This window comes from Cydia strobilella, chromosome 9, assembly GCF_947568885.1.
Source record: "Cydia strobilella chromosome 9, ilCydStro3.1, whole genome shotgun sequence".
Taxonomy (NCBI): Eukaryota; Metazoa; Arthropoda; class Insecta; order Lepidoptera; family Tortricidae; genus Cydia; species Cydia strobilella.
This window is the reverse complement of record NC_086049.1, coordinates 10,079,313-10,093,549: the sequence shown is the minus strand read 5'-3', so window position 1 is coordinate 10,093,549 and position 14,237 is coordinate 10,079,313. Positions and strand designations below refer to the sequence as shown.

General features: G+C 40.0%; 1 protein-coding gene across 1 annotated transcript in view; it reads left to right on the top strand.

Annotated features, from left to right (window-relative positions):
• The window catches only part of LOC134744283 (serine/threonine-protein kinase/endoribonuclease IRE1), a 45,952-nt gene that overhangs the window by 15,059 nt on the left and 16,656 nt on the right, over window positions 1-14,237 (top strand). The window contains exon 3 of the mRNA XM_063678036.1: window positions 13,952-14,203. Within this exon, the coding sequence (XP_063534106.1) occupies window positions 13,952-14,203 (252 nt within the window). The remainder of the gene's footprint in view (window positions 1-13,951; window positions 14,204-14,237) is intronic.

Here is a 14,237-nt window from a genome sequence, read left to right as displayed (position 1 = left end):
CGTCTGCGGGCAGGCTTAATCGATGATCGCATGAGATTTGCGTTACATTGCCACATTTGATCGATCAATTAAATTTGCTGCACCGTCCAACAATCGAACATGTCTCAAACCACACCAGCGTCGTAAGGAGAAAGCCATGTTGCCATCTCGTTCCGGCCCACCGCATAAACTCCTTTAATTAACCTGTGTTGGCCCAATACATATGTGTCCTACAACATGAAGCGAAACCGTAATTAAATTTAAAATGCTCTGGTACACCGACTTTGTCAGTAGAAAAACGCGGCAAATTTAAAAAAAATCTAGGCACCAAGAGTTGACTTCCCATAGAAAATTTTAATTTCGCGCTTTTTCTACTGGCAAATAAGCCCAGTACAGACGATATGATAAAATCGACCGATTTGATGATGAAAAATTGGCGTCATGGTGATATGATATTTGAGCGCTCTAAAACAAAATAAATAACTTCTAAACTGTCTATCCTAAAATTATAAAACCGGACAAGTGCGAGTCGGACTCGCCCACCGAGGGTTCCGTACTTTTTAGTATTTGTTGTTATAGCGGCAACAGAAATACATAATCTGTGAAAATTTCAACTGTCTAGGTACCACGGTTCATGAGATACAGCCTGGTGACAGACAGACGGACAGTGGAGTCTTAGTAATAGGGTCCCGTTTTTACCCTTTGGGTACGGAACTCTTAAACTAACAAGTGCTAGTCCGCCTCCGAATTGACCGAATCGAGCCAAATTGGCGTTTGCGTCCACCATCTGATTTGATCAGACAATTTAATTCCATCAAAAACATTACTCGTACATGTAAAATGATGCCCGTCTCGCAACCCAAAACTTCTACTACAAAAAAGTTTAAGGTCCCTCCACACTCATGCGCGAATCACGGCGCGAAGCCGCAATTCGCGCATGAATGTGGATGGACCTTTAGAGATGTAATATGATACCGAGTCGGTTATTTTAGTCAGTGCCAGGGGCGTTAAAACGGCATTAATATTAGATATCTTAAATTTTTAATACGTATAATGACTTGGCCATCGCACGGCTGCATAATGACACAAGGATCATCAACTATTAAAAATAATTCTAATTGAACATAACGCTAGCGCTAATCACATGCAGCTTGAGCATTAATAGTACATTACTACAGAGGCCGGGAAGAAAGGGGTTGCCGGCCGAATAGAATATAGTTATGAGGCCGACAACCCGTTTTCACGCCGATGTATGTATAGTGCTTTTCTCAAACGTTTAATATAGGTCTATAGTTTGTCAAAGGACTGTCTTATTTCAAACATAGACAGAGAATCATCATACTATCTTTGTCTTACACTAGTACTAACACCCAAAAGACAAGGATGAGTAGTTTTTTTTGTTCTTATTTACTGACAAGATTTGCTTGACCAACTATATATAGGTATAATCAAATATCGTTTATTGTTTTTTTTAAATCTTTAGGAGTATTCCAGCGTAGCAAAACCGTCTCGTGTGATGCGGAAGGGTCCTGGATTTTCCCCAGGCTACCATCCCCCCACACAGTCCTACCGCTCTAATGGCCCTAGTGCCATAGAGCCCGTCAGGTTAAAAAAAAAACACAAACAAAATGTTTTTTTTTTTAATAGGCGTATTGGCAGAATGTCATAAACGAACCAAAAAGCAAATATTGTTTATAGTTTTTTTTAAATGGCTGAATGCCATGATACTGTGCCACAATTATATGTGAAATAGAAATTAAAAAAAGCCACTTCCCGGCCTAGGCCTGCCACTGTATGAAATTTCATTAGTTTCATTACAGACCTCTCGTCTAGCCGCGCCTGAAACGTGATACTTCCCAGCCTAATATAAAGAACGTAATATCAATATTACATAGCATGTTTGAGAAAATAGTATTTTATACAATCGTGATATAATAGAGAGCTTTTCAGTCGAGTACCGTGTTTAAGCAACGAAGCTTGCTGAGTAGCTTAAGTTAAGGTACGAGATTGAAAAGCTTGATTATATCACTATTGTATACAATACTTTTTCTACGAGACAAAAAAATAATAGTTTCAACTAGTACCTATAGAATCATATACGTAAGTAAACAAACCAAAAGTATACAGCTAAGATACGCGAGCTGCCGCGACCCGCGATACCTTTATACTCGTACGCGCACCGGCCGCCGGGCCCGGCGCCCCCGGCGGGTTGGTCAACGACACCTCCTCGTAACTCATGAGACCCTGGTACCTGCTCCGCGCTTCGTAAGTCATAAACGCGCATGTGACACCCTTCATATAGCAACATCCATACCCTACGGAAACCGCTTAGCGTTGCTTGTTAGTCTCCATAGGCTACGGTGGCCAAAATCGAGAAAAAAACTGTCTTAAAACTGAATTTAGCAAGGAGCAGGTACAGTTACGAGGAGGTGTCGTTGACCAACCCGCCGGGGGCGCCGGACCCGGCGGCCGGGGCGCGAGGTATCGCGGGCTGCGGCAGCTCGCGTATCTTAGCTGTATACTTTTGGTTTGTTTACTTATATGATTCTACTAGTTGAAAGTATTATTTTTTTGTCTCGTAGAAAAAAGTATTGTATACAATAGTGATATAATCAAGCTTTTCAATCTCGTACCTTAAGCAACTCAGCAAGCTTCGTTGCTTAAACACGGTACTCGACTGAAAAGCTCTCTATTATATCACGATTGTATAAAATACTATAGGAGTACGGTACGAGTAAAGCATTATATTGTGCGATTGCCAAGTCATTATATGTATTAAAAATTAAAGTTATCTAATGTTGATGCGGTTTTAACACCCCCCGGCACTGACTAAAATAACAGACTTGGTATCATATTACATCTCTAAACTTTTTTGTTGTAGAAGTTTTGGGATCTCATCTCTTTTTGTAGGCAGTCCGTCTTTTCGGGTACTACTTCTTGTACGTCAGCTACCACTTTTCTGAAAGCTCATACTCATACCCGTCTCACACTATACCTGTTACTCGTACTCGTACTCATACCTGCACAATACTCATGGTCATACCAAGCTATACTTGTATTCATCCAATACTCATACCCAAGTCCCCATCCCACACCATACCCGCACACTAGTGCCATATGTATGGTATGAACCTATACCATATTCAAATTCTTACCATACTCATAGCCATACCATACTCATACCACAGAATAACGAATAGTACTACCATACAAAAAATTCACTTCTTCACAAAAGCCAGATTTAGGTATAAAATTATACCTACACTCGCCGCCTGCAAGCAAAATTGAAACTTATAACCGCGCACGAATTGTGAATATTCTTTGCGCGCCGCAGTTTTATGACCGAGCTGCGAGTGTCGGCACGGGGTTGTCACTTGACAAGTTTCTGCACCTATACCTACTGATTTATTATTTTTAAGATAAATATGTAGGAATTACAAACGTAGATTCTGTAAACATACAATTTTTAGCCGGAGATAGTATGTCTGATTCTCACGGAAGTAGGTATGCCACAGAAGTACTTATTCCTTTGAAAATATGTCGGTCAATATAGTCCGGAATTAAAAAAAATGTTTTTTCTGCTTCCTTGTTCTTCCGTTTATTCAGACATCCGTAAACAGAACATTATCTTTTATACAGATTAGATCGCGATTTAGGTTTCGAAGCCATTGCGTATTTTCAATTTTGCGCGAGCGCCACGTGACACCACTATCGTGCGAGCCGAGCGGCAGCCCATACACCTGCCCGGGCGGTGCGCCGGCCAAATATACCTAAACTGCGCAGTGACACCCCCCTGCTCATACCATACACATCTTTATACACACATCGTACATCTTAGACCTTTACCTACTATTTGTTGGAACTGCAAAAGTAACTTTTTAATAGAATATATTCATATGGGAATACAAACTTACTTATGCAGTTCCTAAATATTTAAAACGAGACAGATATTGCTATATTCTTAGGTTTTTTATGGCTTGTTAAGCTAAAAACTACTTATGTTTAAAATTTGAAGCGTGTTGGTTGGCTAGAAGTACCTTAGAATTATGATGATCAGTGAGTGAGTGTGTCAGTGACAAAAATAAGGAACTTTGACGTGCAATAATTCTTAAACTACAAGTTCAAATTGAATGTTCTTGGGAATATATGTAAGCCATATTATGCCCTATATGTCACTGAAAATTCAGGGCTCTAGCTTTAGCCAGCACAAAATTACAGGACGTTGAAAATGGCCTGAATGGCTTCGAGAAAAGGATGGTACGGCCGTGCTTCTTTGTTTTGCTCGACTTGGCGGGGGCACTACCGTGCCCCCAGATCAGATTGCCGATAAGTTTTATAATGTACAGAGTCCTTAGGAGCATGGGCTGCTGATGTTATTCTGCAAGTGGCATCGTAAGGACCCGATTCTGAGTATTTTTTTCGGCCGCCGACTTAGGAGCATAAGTTGGGTTATTAAAATTTTCAAGTTTTATTTTTTTCGGCAAATTTGTTTTGATCGCCCGCAAATGACATACCTATCTTGAATCAGCATGGTCTGCTGATGTTATTCTGCAAGTGGCATCGTAAGGTCCCGATTCTGAGTATTTTTTGGGCCGTTGACTAAGGAGCATAAGTTGGGTTATTCAAATTTTCAAATTTTATTTTTTTCCGCAAAACCTGCTTTGATCGCCCGCAAATGACCTACCTACCTTGAATAAGCATGGTCGGCTGATGTTATTCTGCAAGTGGCATCGTTAGGACCCGATTCTGAGTATTTTTTTCAGCCGTCGACTTAGAAGCATAAGTTGGGTTATTAAAATATGAGTATTTAAGTTTTTTTTTCCCGGAAAATATGCTTTGACCGCCCGCAAATGACCTACCTATCTTGAATCAGCATGGTCGGCTGATGTTATTCTGCAAGTGGCATCGTAAGGACCCGATTCTGAGTATTTTTTTCAGCCGTTGACATAGGAGCATAAGTTGGGTTATTCAAATTTTCAAATTTTATTTGTTTCCGCAAAACCTGCTTTGATCGCCCGCACATGACCTACCTATCTTGAATCAGCATGGTCGGCTGATATTATTCTGCAAGTGGCATCGTTAGGACCCGATTCTGAGTATTATTTTCAGCCGTCGACTTAGGAGCATAAGTTGGGTTATTAAATTTTTTTTCCGGCAAATCTGTTTTGATCGCCCGCTAATGACCTACCTATCTTGAATCAGCATGTTCGGCTGATGTTATTCTGCAAGTGTCACCGTAAGGACCCGATTCTGAGTATTTTTTTTAGCCGTCGACTTAGGAGGATAAGTTGTGTTATATTAAAATACGAGTATTTAAGTTTAATTTTTTTCCGCAGTATGCTTTGATCGCCCGCAAATGACCTCACTATCTTGAATCAGCATGGTCTGCTGATGTTATTCTGCAAGTGGCATCGTAAGGACCCGATTCTGAGTATTTTTTTTAGCCGTTGACTTAGGAGCATAAGTTGGGTTATTCAAATTTTCAAGTTATTTTTTTCCGCAAAATCTGCTTTGATCGCCCGCAAATGACCTACCTATCTTGAATCAGCATGGTCGGCTGATGTTATTCTGCAAGTGGCATCGTAAGGACCCGATTCTGAGTACTTTTTTCAGCCGTCGACTTAGGAGGATAAGTTGGGTTATTAAAATACGAGTTTTTAAGTTTTATTTTTATCCGCAGTCTGCTTTGATCGCCCGCAAATGACCTTACTATCTTGAATCAGCATGGTCTGCTGATGTTATTCTGCAAGTGGCATCGTAAGGACCCGATTCTGAGTATTTTTTTCAGCTGTCGCCTTAAAAGCTTAAGTTGGGTTATTTAAATTTTCAAGTTTTACTTTTTTCCGGAAAATCTGCATTGATCGCCCGCAAATAACCTACCTATCTTGAATCAGCATGGTCTGCTGATGTTATTCTGCACGTTGCATCGTAAGGACCCGATTCTGAGTATTTTTTTGAGCCGTTGACTTAGGAGCATAAGTTGGGTTATTCAAATTTTCAAATTTTATTTTTTTCCGCAAAACCTGCTTTGATCGCCCGCAAATGTCCTACCTACCTTGTATAAGCATGGTCGGCTGATGTTATTCTGCAAGTGGCATCGTTAGGACCCGATTCTGAGTATTTTTTTCAGCCGTCGACTTAGAAGCATAAGTTGGGTTATTAAAATATGAGTATTTAAGTTTTTTTTTTCCCGCAAAATATGCTTTGATCGCCCGCAAATGACCTACCTATCTTGAATCAGCATGGTCGGCTGATGTTATTCTGCAAGTGGCATCGTAAGGACCCGATTCTGAGTATTTTTTTCAGCCGTTGACATAGGAGCATAAGTTGGGTTATTCAAATTTTCAAATTTTATTTGTTTCCGCAAAACCTGCTTTGATCGCCCGCAAATGACCTACCTATCTTGAATCAGCATGGTCGGCTGATATTATTCTGCAAGTGGCATCGTTAGGACCCGATTCTGAGTATTTTTTTCAGCCGTCGACTTAGGAGCATAAGTTGGGTAATTAATTTTTTTTTCCGGCAAATCTGTTTTGATCGCCCACAAATGACCTACCTATCTTGAATCAGCATAGTCTGCTGATGTTATTCTGCAAGTGGCATCGTAAGGACCCGATTCTGAGTATTTTTTTCAGCCGTCGACTTAGGAGCATAAGTTGGGTTATTAAAATACGAGTATTTAAGTTTTATTTTTTTCCGCAAAATATGCTTTGATCGCCCGCAAATGACCTACCTATGTTGAATCAGCATGGTCGGCTGATATTATTCTGCATGTGGCATCGTAAAGACCCGATTCTGAGTATTGTTTTCAGCCGTTGACTTAGGAGCATAAGTTGGGTTATTAAAATTTTCAAATTTTATTTTTTTCCGCAAAACCTGCTTTGATCGCCCGCAAATGACCTACCTATCTTGAATCAGCATGGTCGGCTGATGTTATTCTGCAAGTGGCATCGTAAGGACCCGATTCTGAGTATTTTTTTCAGCCGTTGACATAGGAGCATAAGTTGGGTTATTCAAATTTTCAAATTTTATTTGTTTCCGCAAAACCTGCTTTGATCGCCCGCAAAAGACCTACCTATCTTGAATCAGCATGGTCGGCTGATATTATTCTGCAAGTGGCATCGTTAGGACCCGATTCTGAGTATTTTTTTCAGCCGTCGACTTAGGAGCATAAGTTGGGTTATTAAAATACGAGTATTTAAGTTTTATTTTTTTCCGCAAAATATGCTTTGATCGCCCGCAAATGACCTACCTATGTTGAATCAGCATGGTCGGCTGATATTATTCTGCATGTGGCATCGTAAAGACCCGATTCTGAGTATTGTTTTCAGCCGTTGACTTAGGAGCATAAGTTGGGTTATTAAAATTTTCAAATTTTATTTTTTTCCGCAAAACCTGTTTTGATCGCCCGCAAATGACCTACCTATCTTGAATCAGCATGGTCGGCTGATGTTATTCTGCAAGTGGCATCGTAAGGACCCGATTCTGAGTATTTTTTTCAGCCGCCGACTTAGGAGCATAAGTTGGGTTATTAAAATACGAGTATTTAAGATTTATTTTTTTCCGCAAAATATTCTTTGATTGCCCGCAAATGACCTACCTATCTTGAATCAGCATGGTCGGCTGATGTTATTCTGCAAGTGGCATCGTAAGGACCCGATTCTGAGTGTTTTTTTCAGCCGTTGACTTAGGAGCATAAGTTGGGTTATTCAAATGTTCAAGTTCTTTTTTTTTTTGCGCAAAATCTGCTTTGATCGCCCGCAAATGACCTACCTATCTTGAATCAGCATGGTCGGCTGATGTTATTCTGCAAGTAGCATCGTAAGGACCCGATTCTGAGTATTGTTTTCAGCCGTTGACTTAGGAGCATAAGTTGGGTTATTCAAATGTTTAAGTTTTTTTTTGCGCAAAATCTGCTTTGATCGCCCGCAAATGACCTACCTATCTTGAATCAGCATGGTCTGCTGATGTTATTCTGCCAGTGGCATCGTAAGGACCCGATTCTGAGTATATTTTTCAGCCGTTGACTTAGGAGCATAAGTTGGGTTATTAAAATTTTCAAATTTTATTTTTTCCGCAAAACCTGCTTTGATCGCCCGCAAATGACCTACCTATCTTGAATCAGCATGGTCTGCTGATGTTATTCTGTAAGGGGCATCGTAAGGACCCGATTCCGAGTATTTTTTTCAACCGTCGACTTAGGAGCATAAGTTGGGTTATTCAAATTTTCAAGTTTTATTTTTTTCCGCAAAATCTGCTTTGATCGCCCGCAAATGACCTACCTATCTTGAATCAGCATGGTCGGCTGATATTATTCTGCAAGTGGCATCGTATGGACCCGATTCTGAGTATTTTTTTCAGCCGTCGACTTAGGAGCATAAGTTAAAGTTTTTGCATTTTATTATTGCCTGTCTAACCTTATTTAATGCCGCCAAATTACCGTACTGTGTCGGTGTTATATCGTCTATAGATGCTTATGTAGGGCTTAGATCGTTAGTATCTGTGTCGATTGCTTGTTACACCCTCCCTACTGAACTATCTCGGCCGGCCAATATGAATTTTTCGATTTTATTTTTTTATCTATTGAGATCCTAACGATTTTAATGTCTGAACAAACGTGAACTAACGTCGCCCGATGGATTCACATGGTTATTTTGACTGATTTCGGGGTGGGGTGGTTAGGGTGAAGACAGCCACCCCACTTTTTAAAAAAAAATGAAGGAATCGGGTCCTAACGATTCCAATGCCTGAACAATCATGAACTAACGAATATCTTGCTGTCTAGACCAAAAACACAAACAATAAGTGGTTTGGGGTGGCTAGCGTGAAGTCAGCCACCACCATAGAATAAAAAAAATATAAAACCACGAAAATCTTTTAATCTGTTTCGAATACCCGCAAGTTACCGCACTGTATCGGTTATATATATCGTCTATAGATGCTTATTTAGGGCATAGAATCATTAGTTTCTGTGTCGATTGCTTGTTACGCCCGCCGGCTGAACTATCTCGGCCGGCCAATATGAATTTTTTGATTTTATTTTTTTTATAGCAAATCTATTGAGATCCTAACGATTTTAATGCCTGAACAAACGTGAACTAACGTCGCCCGATGGATTCACATGGTTATTTTGACTGATTTCGGGGTGGGGTGGTTAGCGTGAAGACAGCCACCCCACTTTAAAAAAAAAATGAAGGAATCGGGTCCTAACGATTCCAATGCCTGAACAATCATGAACTAACGAATATCTTGCTGTCTAGATCAAAAACACAAACAATAAGTGGTTTGGGGTGGCTAGCGTGAAGTCAGCCACCACCATAGAATAAAAAAAATATAAAACCACGAAAATCTTTTAATCTGTTTCGAATACCCGCAAGTTACCGTACTGTATCGGTTGTATATCGTCTATAGATGCTTATTTAGGGCATAGAATCGTTAGTATCTGTGTCGATTGCTTGTTACGCCCCCCCTGCTGAACTATCTCGGCCGGCCAATATGAATTTTTTGATTTTATTTTTTTATAGCAAATCTATTGAGATCCTAACGATTTTAATGCCTGAACAAACGTGAACTAACGTCGCCCGATGGATTCACATGGTTAGTTTGACTGATTTCTGGGTGGGGTGGTTAGCGTGAAGACAGCCACCCCACTTTAAAAAAAAAAAAAAAAATGAAGGAATCGGGTCCTAACGATTCCAATGCCTGAACAATCATGAACTAACGAATATCTTGCTATCTAGACCAAAAACACAAACAATAAGTGGTTTGGGGTGGCTAGCGTGAAGTCAGCCACCACCATAGAATAAAAAAATATAAAACCACGAAAATCTTTTAATCTGTTTCGAATACCCGCAAGTTACCGTACTGTATCGGTTGTATATCGTCTATAGATGCTTATTTAGGGCATAGAATCGTTAGTATCTGTGTCGATTGCTTGTTACGCCCCCCCTGCTGAACTATCTCGGCCGGCCAATATGAATTTTTTGATTTTATTTTTTTATAGCAAATCTATTGAGATCCTAACGATTTTAATGCCTGAACAAACGTGAACTAACGTCGCCCGATGGATTCACATGGTTAGTTTGACTGATTTCTGGGTGGGGTGGTTAGCGTGAAGACAGCCACCCCACTTTAAAAAAAAATAAAAAATGAAGGAATCGGGTCCTAACGATTCCAATGCCTGAACAATCATGAACTAACGAATATCTTGCTATCTAGACCAAAAAAACTAACAAAAAGTGGTTTGGGGTGGCTAGCGTGAAGACAGCCACCCCTTTTTAAAAAAAAAAAAAATCGACTTTGGAATCGGGTCCTAACGATTTTACCTACTGAACAAACGTGAACTAACGATGAACTAACGATATAGATATGCCATTTGCGGGCAAACGAAATGGGGTGGTCAACTTCACGAGGGTATACTTGTCTACTGATTTGATATCAGGAGCCAGATCGTCAAATTTGGGTTGTAAGTCTGCCAATCTGGTTCTGATCTGAGGATGGGATCCCTGAGGAATTGAGGGAACTCCTTAATTTTTAAAGGCACATGTATGGTGATTTGGGTGTTTTCATAAGCAACTTGAGCATTTTCTTTCGAAAACGACCAATTTGATGAAGTGGACCTGATGATGATGATTGTTTTGAAGATAGTGATGATGATTTTTTTAATGTAGGATGTTCGGCGATTACTCCGAGACCCGTGGTCCGACTTGAACAATTCTTTTTTTGTTTGAAAGGAACTAACTCCAAGGTGGTCCCACATTAATCTGGTGCTGTTCTGATGATGGGATCCATGAGGAATTGAGGGAACTCCTCAATTTTTAAAGGCACATGTATGGTGATTCGGTCGTTTTCTTAAACAACTTGAGCATTTTCTCTCGAAGCCACCAATTTGATAAAGTGGAGCTGATGATGATGATTGTTTTGACGATAATGATTTCAGTGATTACCCTGGCACCCATGATCCGATTTGAGTTATTCTTTTTCTGTTTGAAAAAAGTTACCTCTCCAAGGTGTTTTCGTAATATTTTTGGTTTTAATCTGATGATGGAATCCGTGAGGAATTGAGGGAGCTCCTCAATTTTTAAAGGCACGTGTATGGTGATTTCGGTGTTTTCTAAAGTAACTCAAGCATTTCCTCCCAAAAACCACCAATTTGATGTAGTGCAACTGTAGCCTAACCACGAGTTTGACACTAAATATTCTTCGTAACTTACTTTGTACACTAATATGCCAGTACGAGCGAGATGCATAAACAGTAAGTTACGCACACGATAGCGAATATATCAATGTCAAACTTGTGGTAAGGCTACTGATAACTTCCCTCGTATGTGTATTATGATTTTTTTATGTAGGTAGTGTTGGAATCAACCAAAGAGACTGAGAGGTGAAGGTAGAGGGTATTAGTGTTTGGGGGGTGAGGTAGGGGGTTGAGGGGAGGCGAGTTGATGGGTCGGGGACTGAGGGGTTGGGAGTTAAGGGATTGGGGGTTAGGGTTAGGAGTTAAGGTGTCTGGGGTTAGGGGTCGGGGAATGGCGGATGAAGGGTTGGTGGTTTAGGGTCGAGGGGTTTAGTGATCAGGGGTTGATGTGCTGTAAGGTTGAGTGATTGGGGGGTTTGAGGGATTGGGTCAGTGGCGAGGCGGAAAATGGATTTAGTGACAGGAATGATTTCCCAGACGGACTCGAGGAAAATTCTGATTATTTAATAAAGTTTACGAATTTACAGTTAAACATGATAATGTTTTTCATTCATGCGTCACGCTCTTAACAATGTCTTAAAACTAAAAATGGAAAAATAAAAACTTTTATAAAAAAAAGATAAACCGACTTCAAAAAGGATGAAATAAAATATTATCCTTTTTAGGATTCCGTGTTTAAGTATATGCGTTACCAACTGATATGTTTGAAGTCGGTGCCAAGCCAAGTACTCCAAGTAGTAACAATACCAGTCAAAAATAATCGGCTTTATGTCTATAAATCCCATTACAACTGTACAAATATTATAAACGTGAAAGTAATTATGTCTGCCTCTTTGTTACCTTTTCATGGCTAAACAACTGAACCGCTTTAGCTGAAAATTTGCATGAAGGTTCCTTGAATTGTTTTATATTTTGAAATGTAGTCCTCTGGATAAGCGACAGAAAATAACTCAGTCCCAATCCCACACTTGCGTGCTATGACTGTTCAAGAATTAGTAAGAAATGCTCTTTAAAAAAATACGACGACAAAACGTATTAGATTTACACTAACGTGCCGACAAGCATGGTACGAACTGCGCCAAGAAGGTTCAACCGTGTGTTCTGTTCTGAGGTGTGTTCTTAAATACCTATACCTACAGAAAGTTCGTTTATTGTCGTCGTGTAACGCTGCGTCTTACATAGGCGAACACTCGCGAACGCGAAGCGAAGCGACGCGGCACGGCGCGGCCGGCCCAAGGCGTTCGCGTTCGCAACGAGATCGCCCACGTAGGACACTTCTATATAGATATCAAAGGATTAATTAAGGCGCCGTGCCGCACCGTTTCGCATTCGCGTGTTGTTCGCCTACGTAGTACGCTGCGTTACGTAATCCAACGTACTTATACGTTATATAGCCGCATCCTTATCGAATTGCACCAAAATCACTATGAATATATGGTTTAAAATTTGGCTTGGCACCGACTTCAAACATATCAGTTGGTAACGCATATACTTAAACACGGAACCCTAAAAAGGATAATATTTTATTTCATCCTTTTTGAAGTCGGTTTATCTTTTTTTTATAAAAGTTTTTATCTATAGTCTCTATACGAGGTGATACGAGTGACATACCTACTTAGGTGTAAATTTTAAGCGACTTTCGACAAAAAGGAAGACTTAGATGTAAAAATTCCGTAGTTGGGTTATAGTTACCCAAACTCTTTACTGGTTGAATGCATTTGTTTTAGTATTAAAATGTTATCTTAACTAATTTAAACAATATGAGCATATGGCAGTCTGTTTCATGGTATCCAGTATTAGTAATCAAATATGGATCATTATGAGTCAATACCGCATGTTCACTTATGTTGATTTTAGATAACGTTTTTTTTGTAACAATTATTTTTTCGTGGGGCCATTTGGTCGATCGATAAATTACTCAGTACGACATTGTAGTTATCGTGACATTAATTTCTCTTTTGTGTATGTTTTATGTATTCATAATTTAAATATGTTGCTAGCTAAGATTATGTAAGCGGGGTCACTTACCTCTTTGTCATAATTTTGTTCTTAGTTTCTTAGCAATGTCTGTGGTACTTAACTACACGTGAAAACCCAGTCAATTGTGTACTCTATTGTATGCAAATAAGGTATATAATTGAAAGAGAGTTCAAATGTAGTTGCTACACGTGCTAAGCGCGGCATAGTTTTGCACTCATGTGTGATTTATGACGTCAGTTGTGTCGCTTGAGTCTTTTCTTACATTGATAGTTAAGATGCAATCTGTACATGTTTGTTTTACGCATAGCCAGAATTAAACAGCGCTTACTAATATATTTTGACTCTTGCAAAAAGCACAATCATGCCGTAATCTAATAATGGGCGAGGTTTTTTTAGAGGGTGCTCTTAGAAAAATTTCGCTCTGGCAGTAGGTACCTATCTACCTATAAGCTAAACAGTTAGCGATACTGTTAATATATGTATCTTTTTTATTTATTCACATGGCATCTATCATCGTACGTTTCGTCCCTCCCATCGTACTTACGTTAGTTACATACATAAGTGTATATCCATTGTATACCTATATAAGTACGAAACGTTACCGCTTTCGCGTTAGCGCTGCCTGCGTTGTAGTTTTTGCGCCTATAATTATTAAGTTATTATAAAACGGGCCATTGTGAACCGTAATGGAATGCACGAAGTATATAAGTATTGTAGTAGTATTCAACTGACACGGTGCGCGTCTGTGTGGCTGTCTTTGGCGGTCAAAGAATTGATCACTATTCCTTGTTACAGAACCAGTCGTAAAAGTCCCCAACCAGCATGGCAGCCTCATGCCCCAGTTCCTGCCGGATCCCCGCCACGGCTTCCTGTACATGTACGGGCCGCGGGGGGACCAGCAGATGCTCAAGAAAATGCCCCTGACGATACCGGAGCTCGTGGCCAACGCCCCCTGCAGGTCTACGGAGGGCATCCTCTATACGGGAAAGAAAAGTGATACGTGGTTTATTCTTGATCCATTGACCGGTTCACGGGAACATGTTTCAGGTAAAATTTTCCTAAAAATTTTTACTTTCTGAAT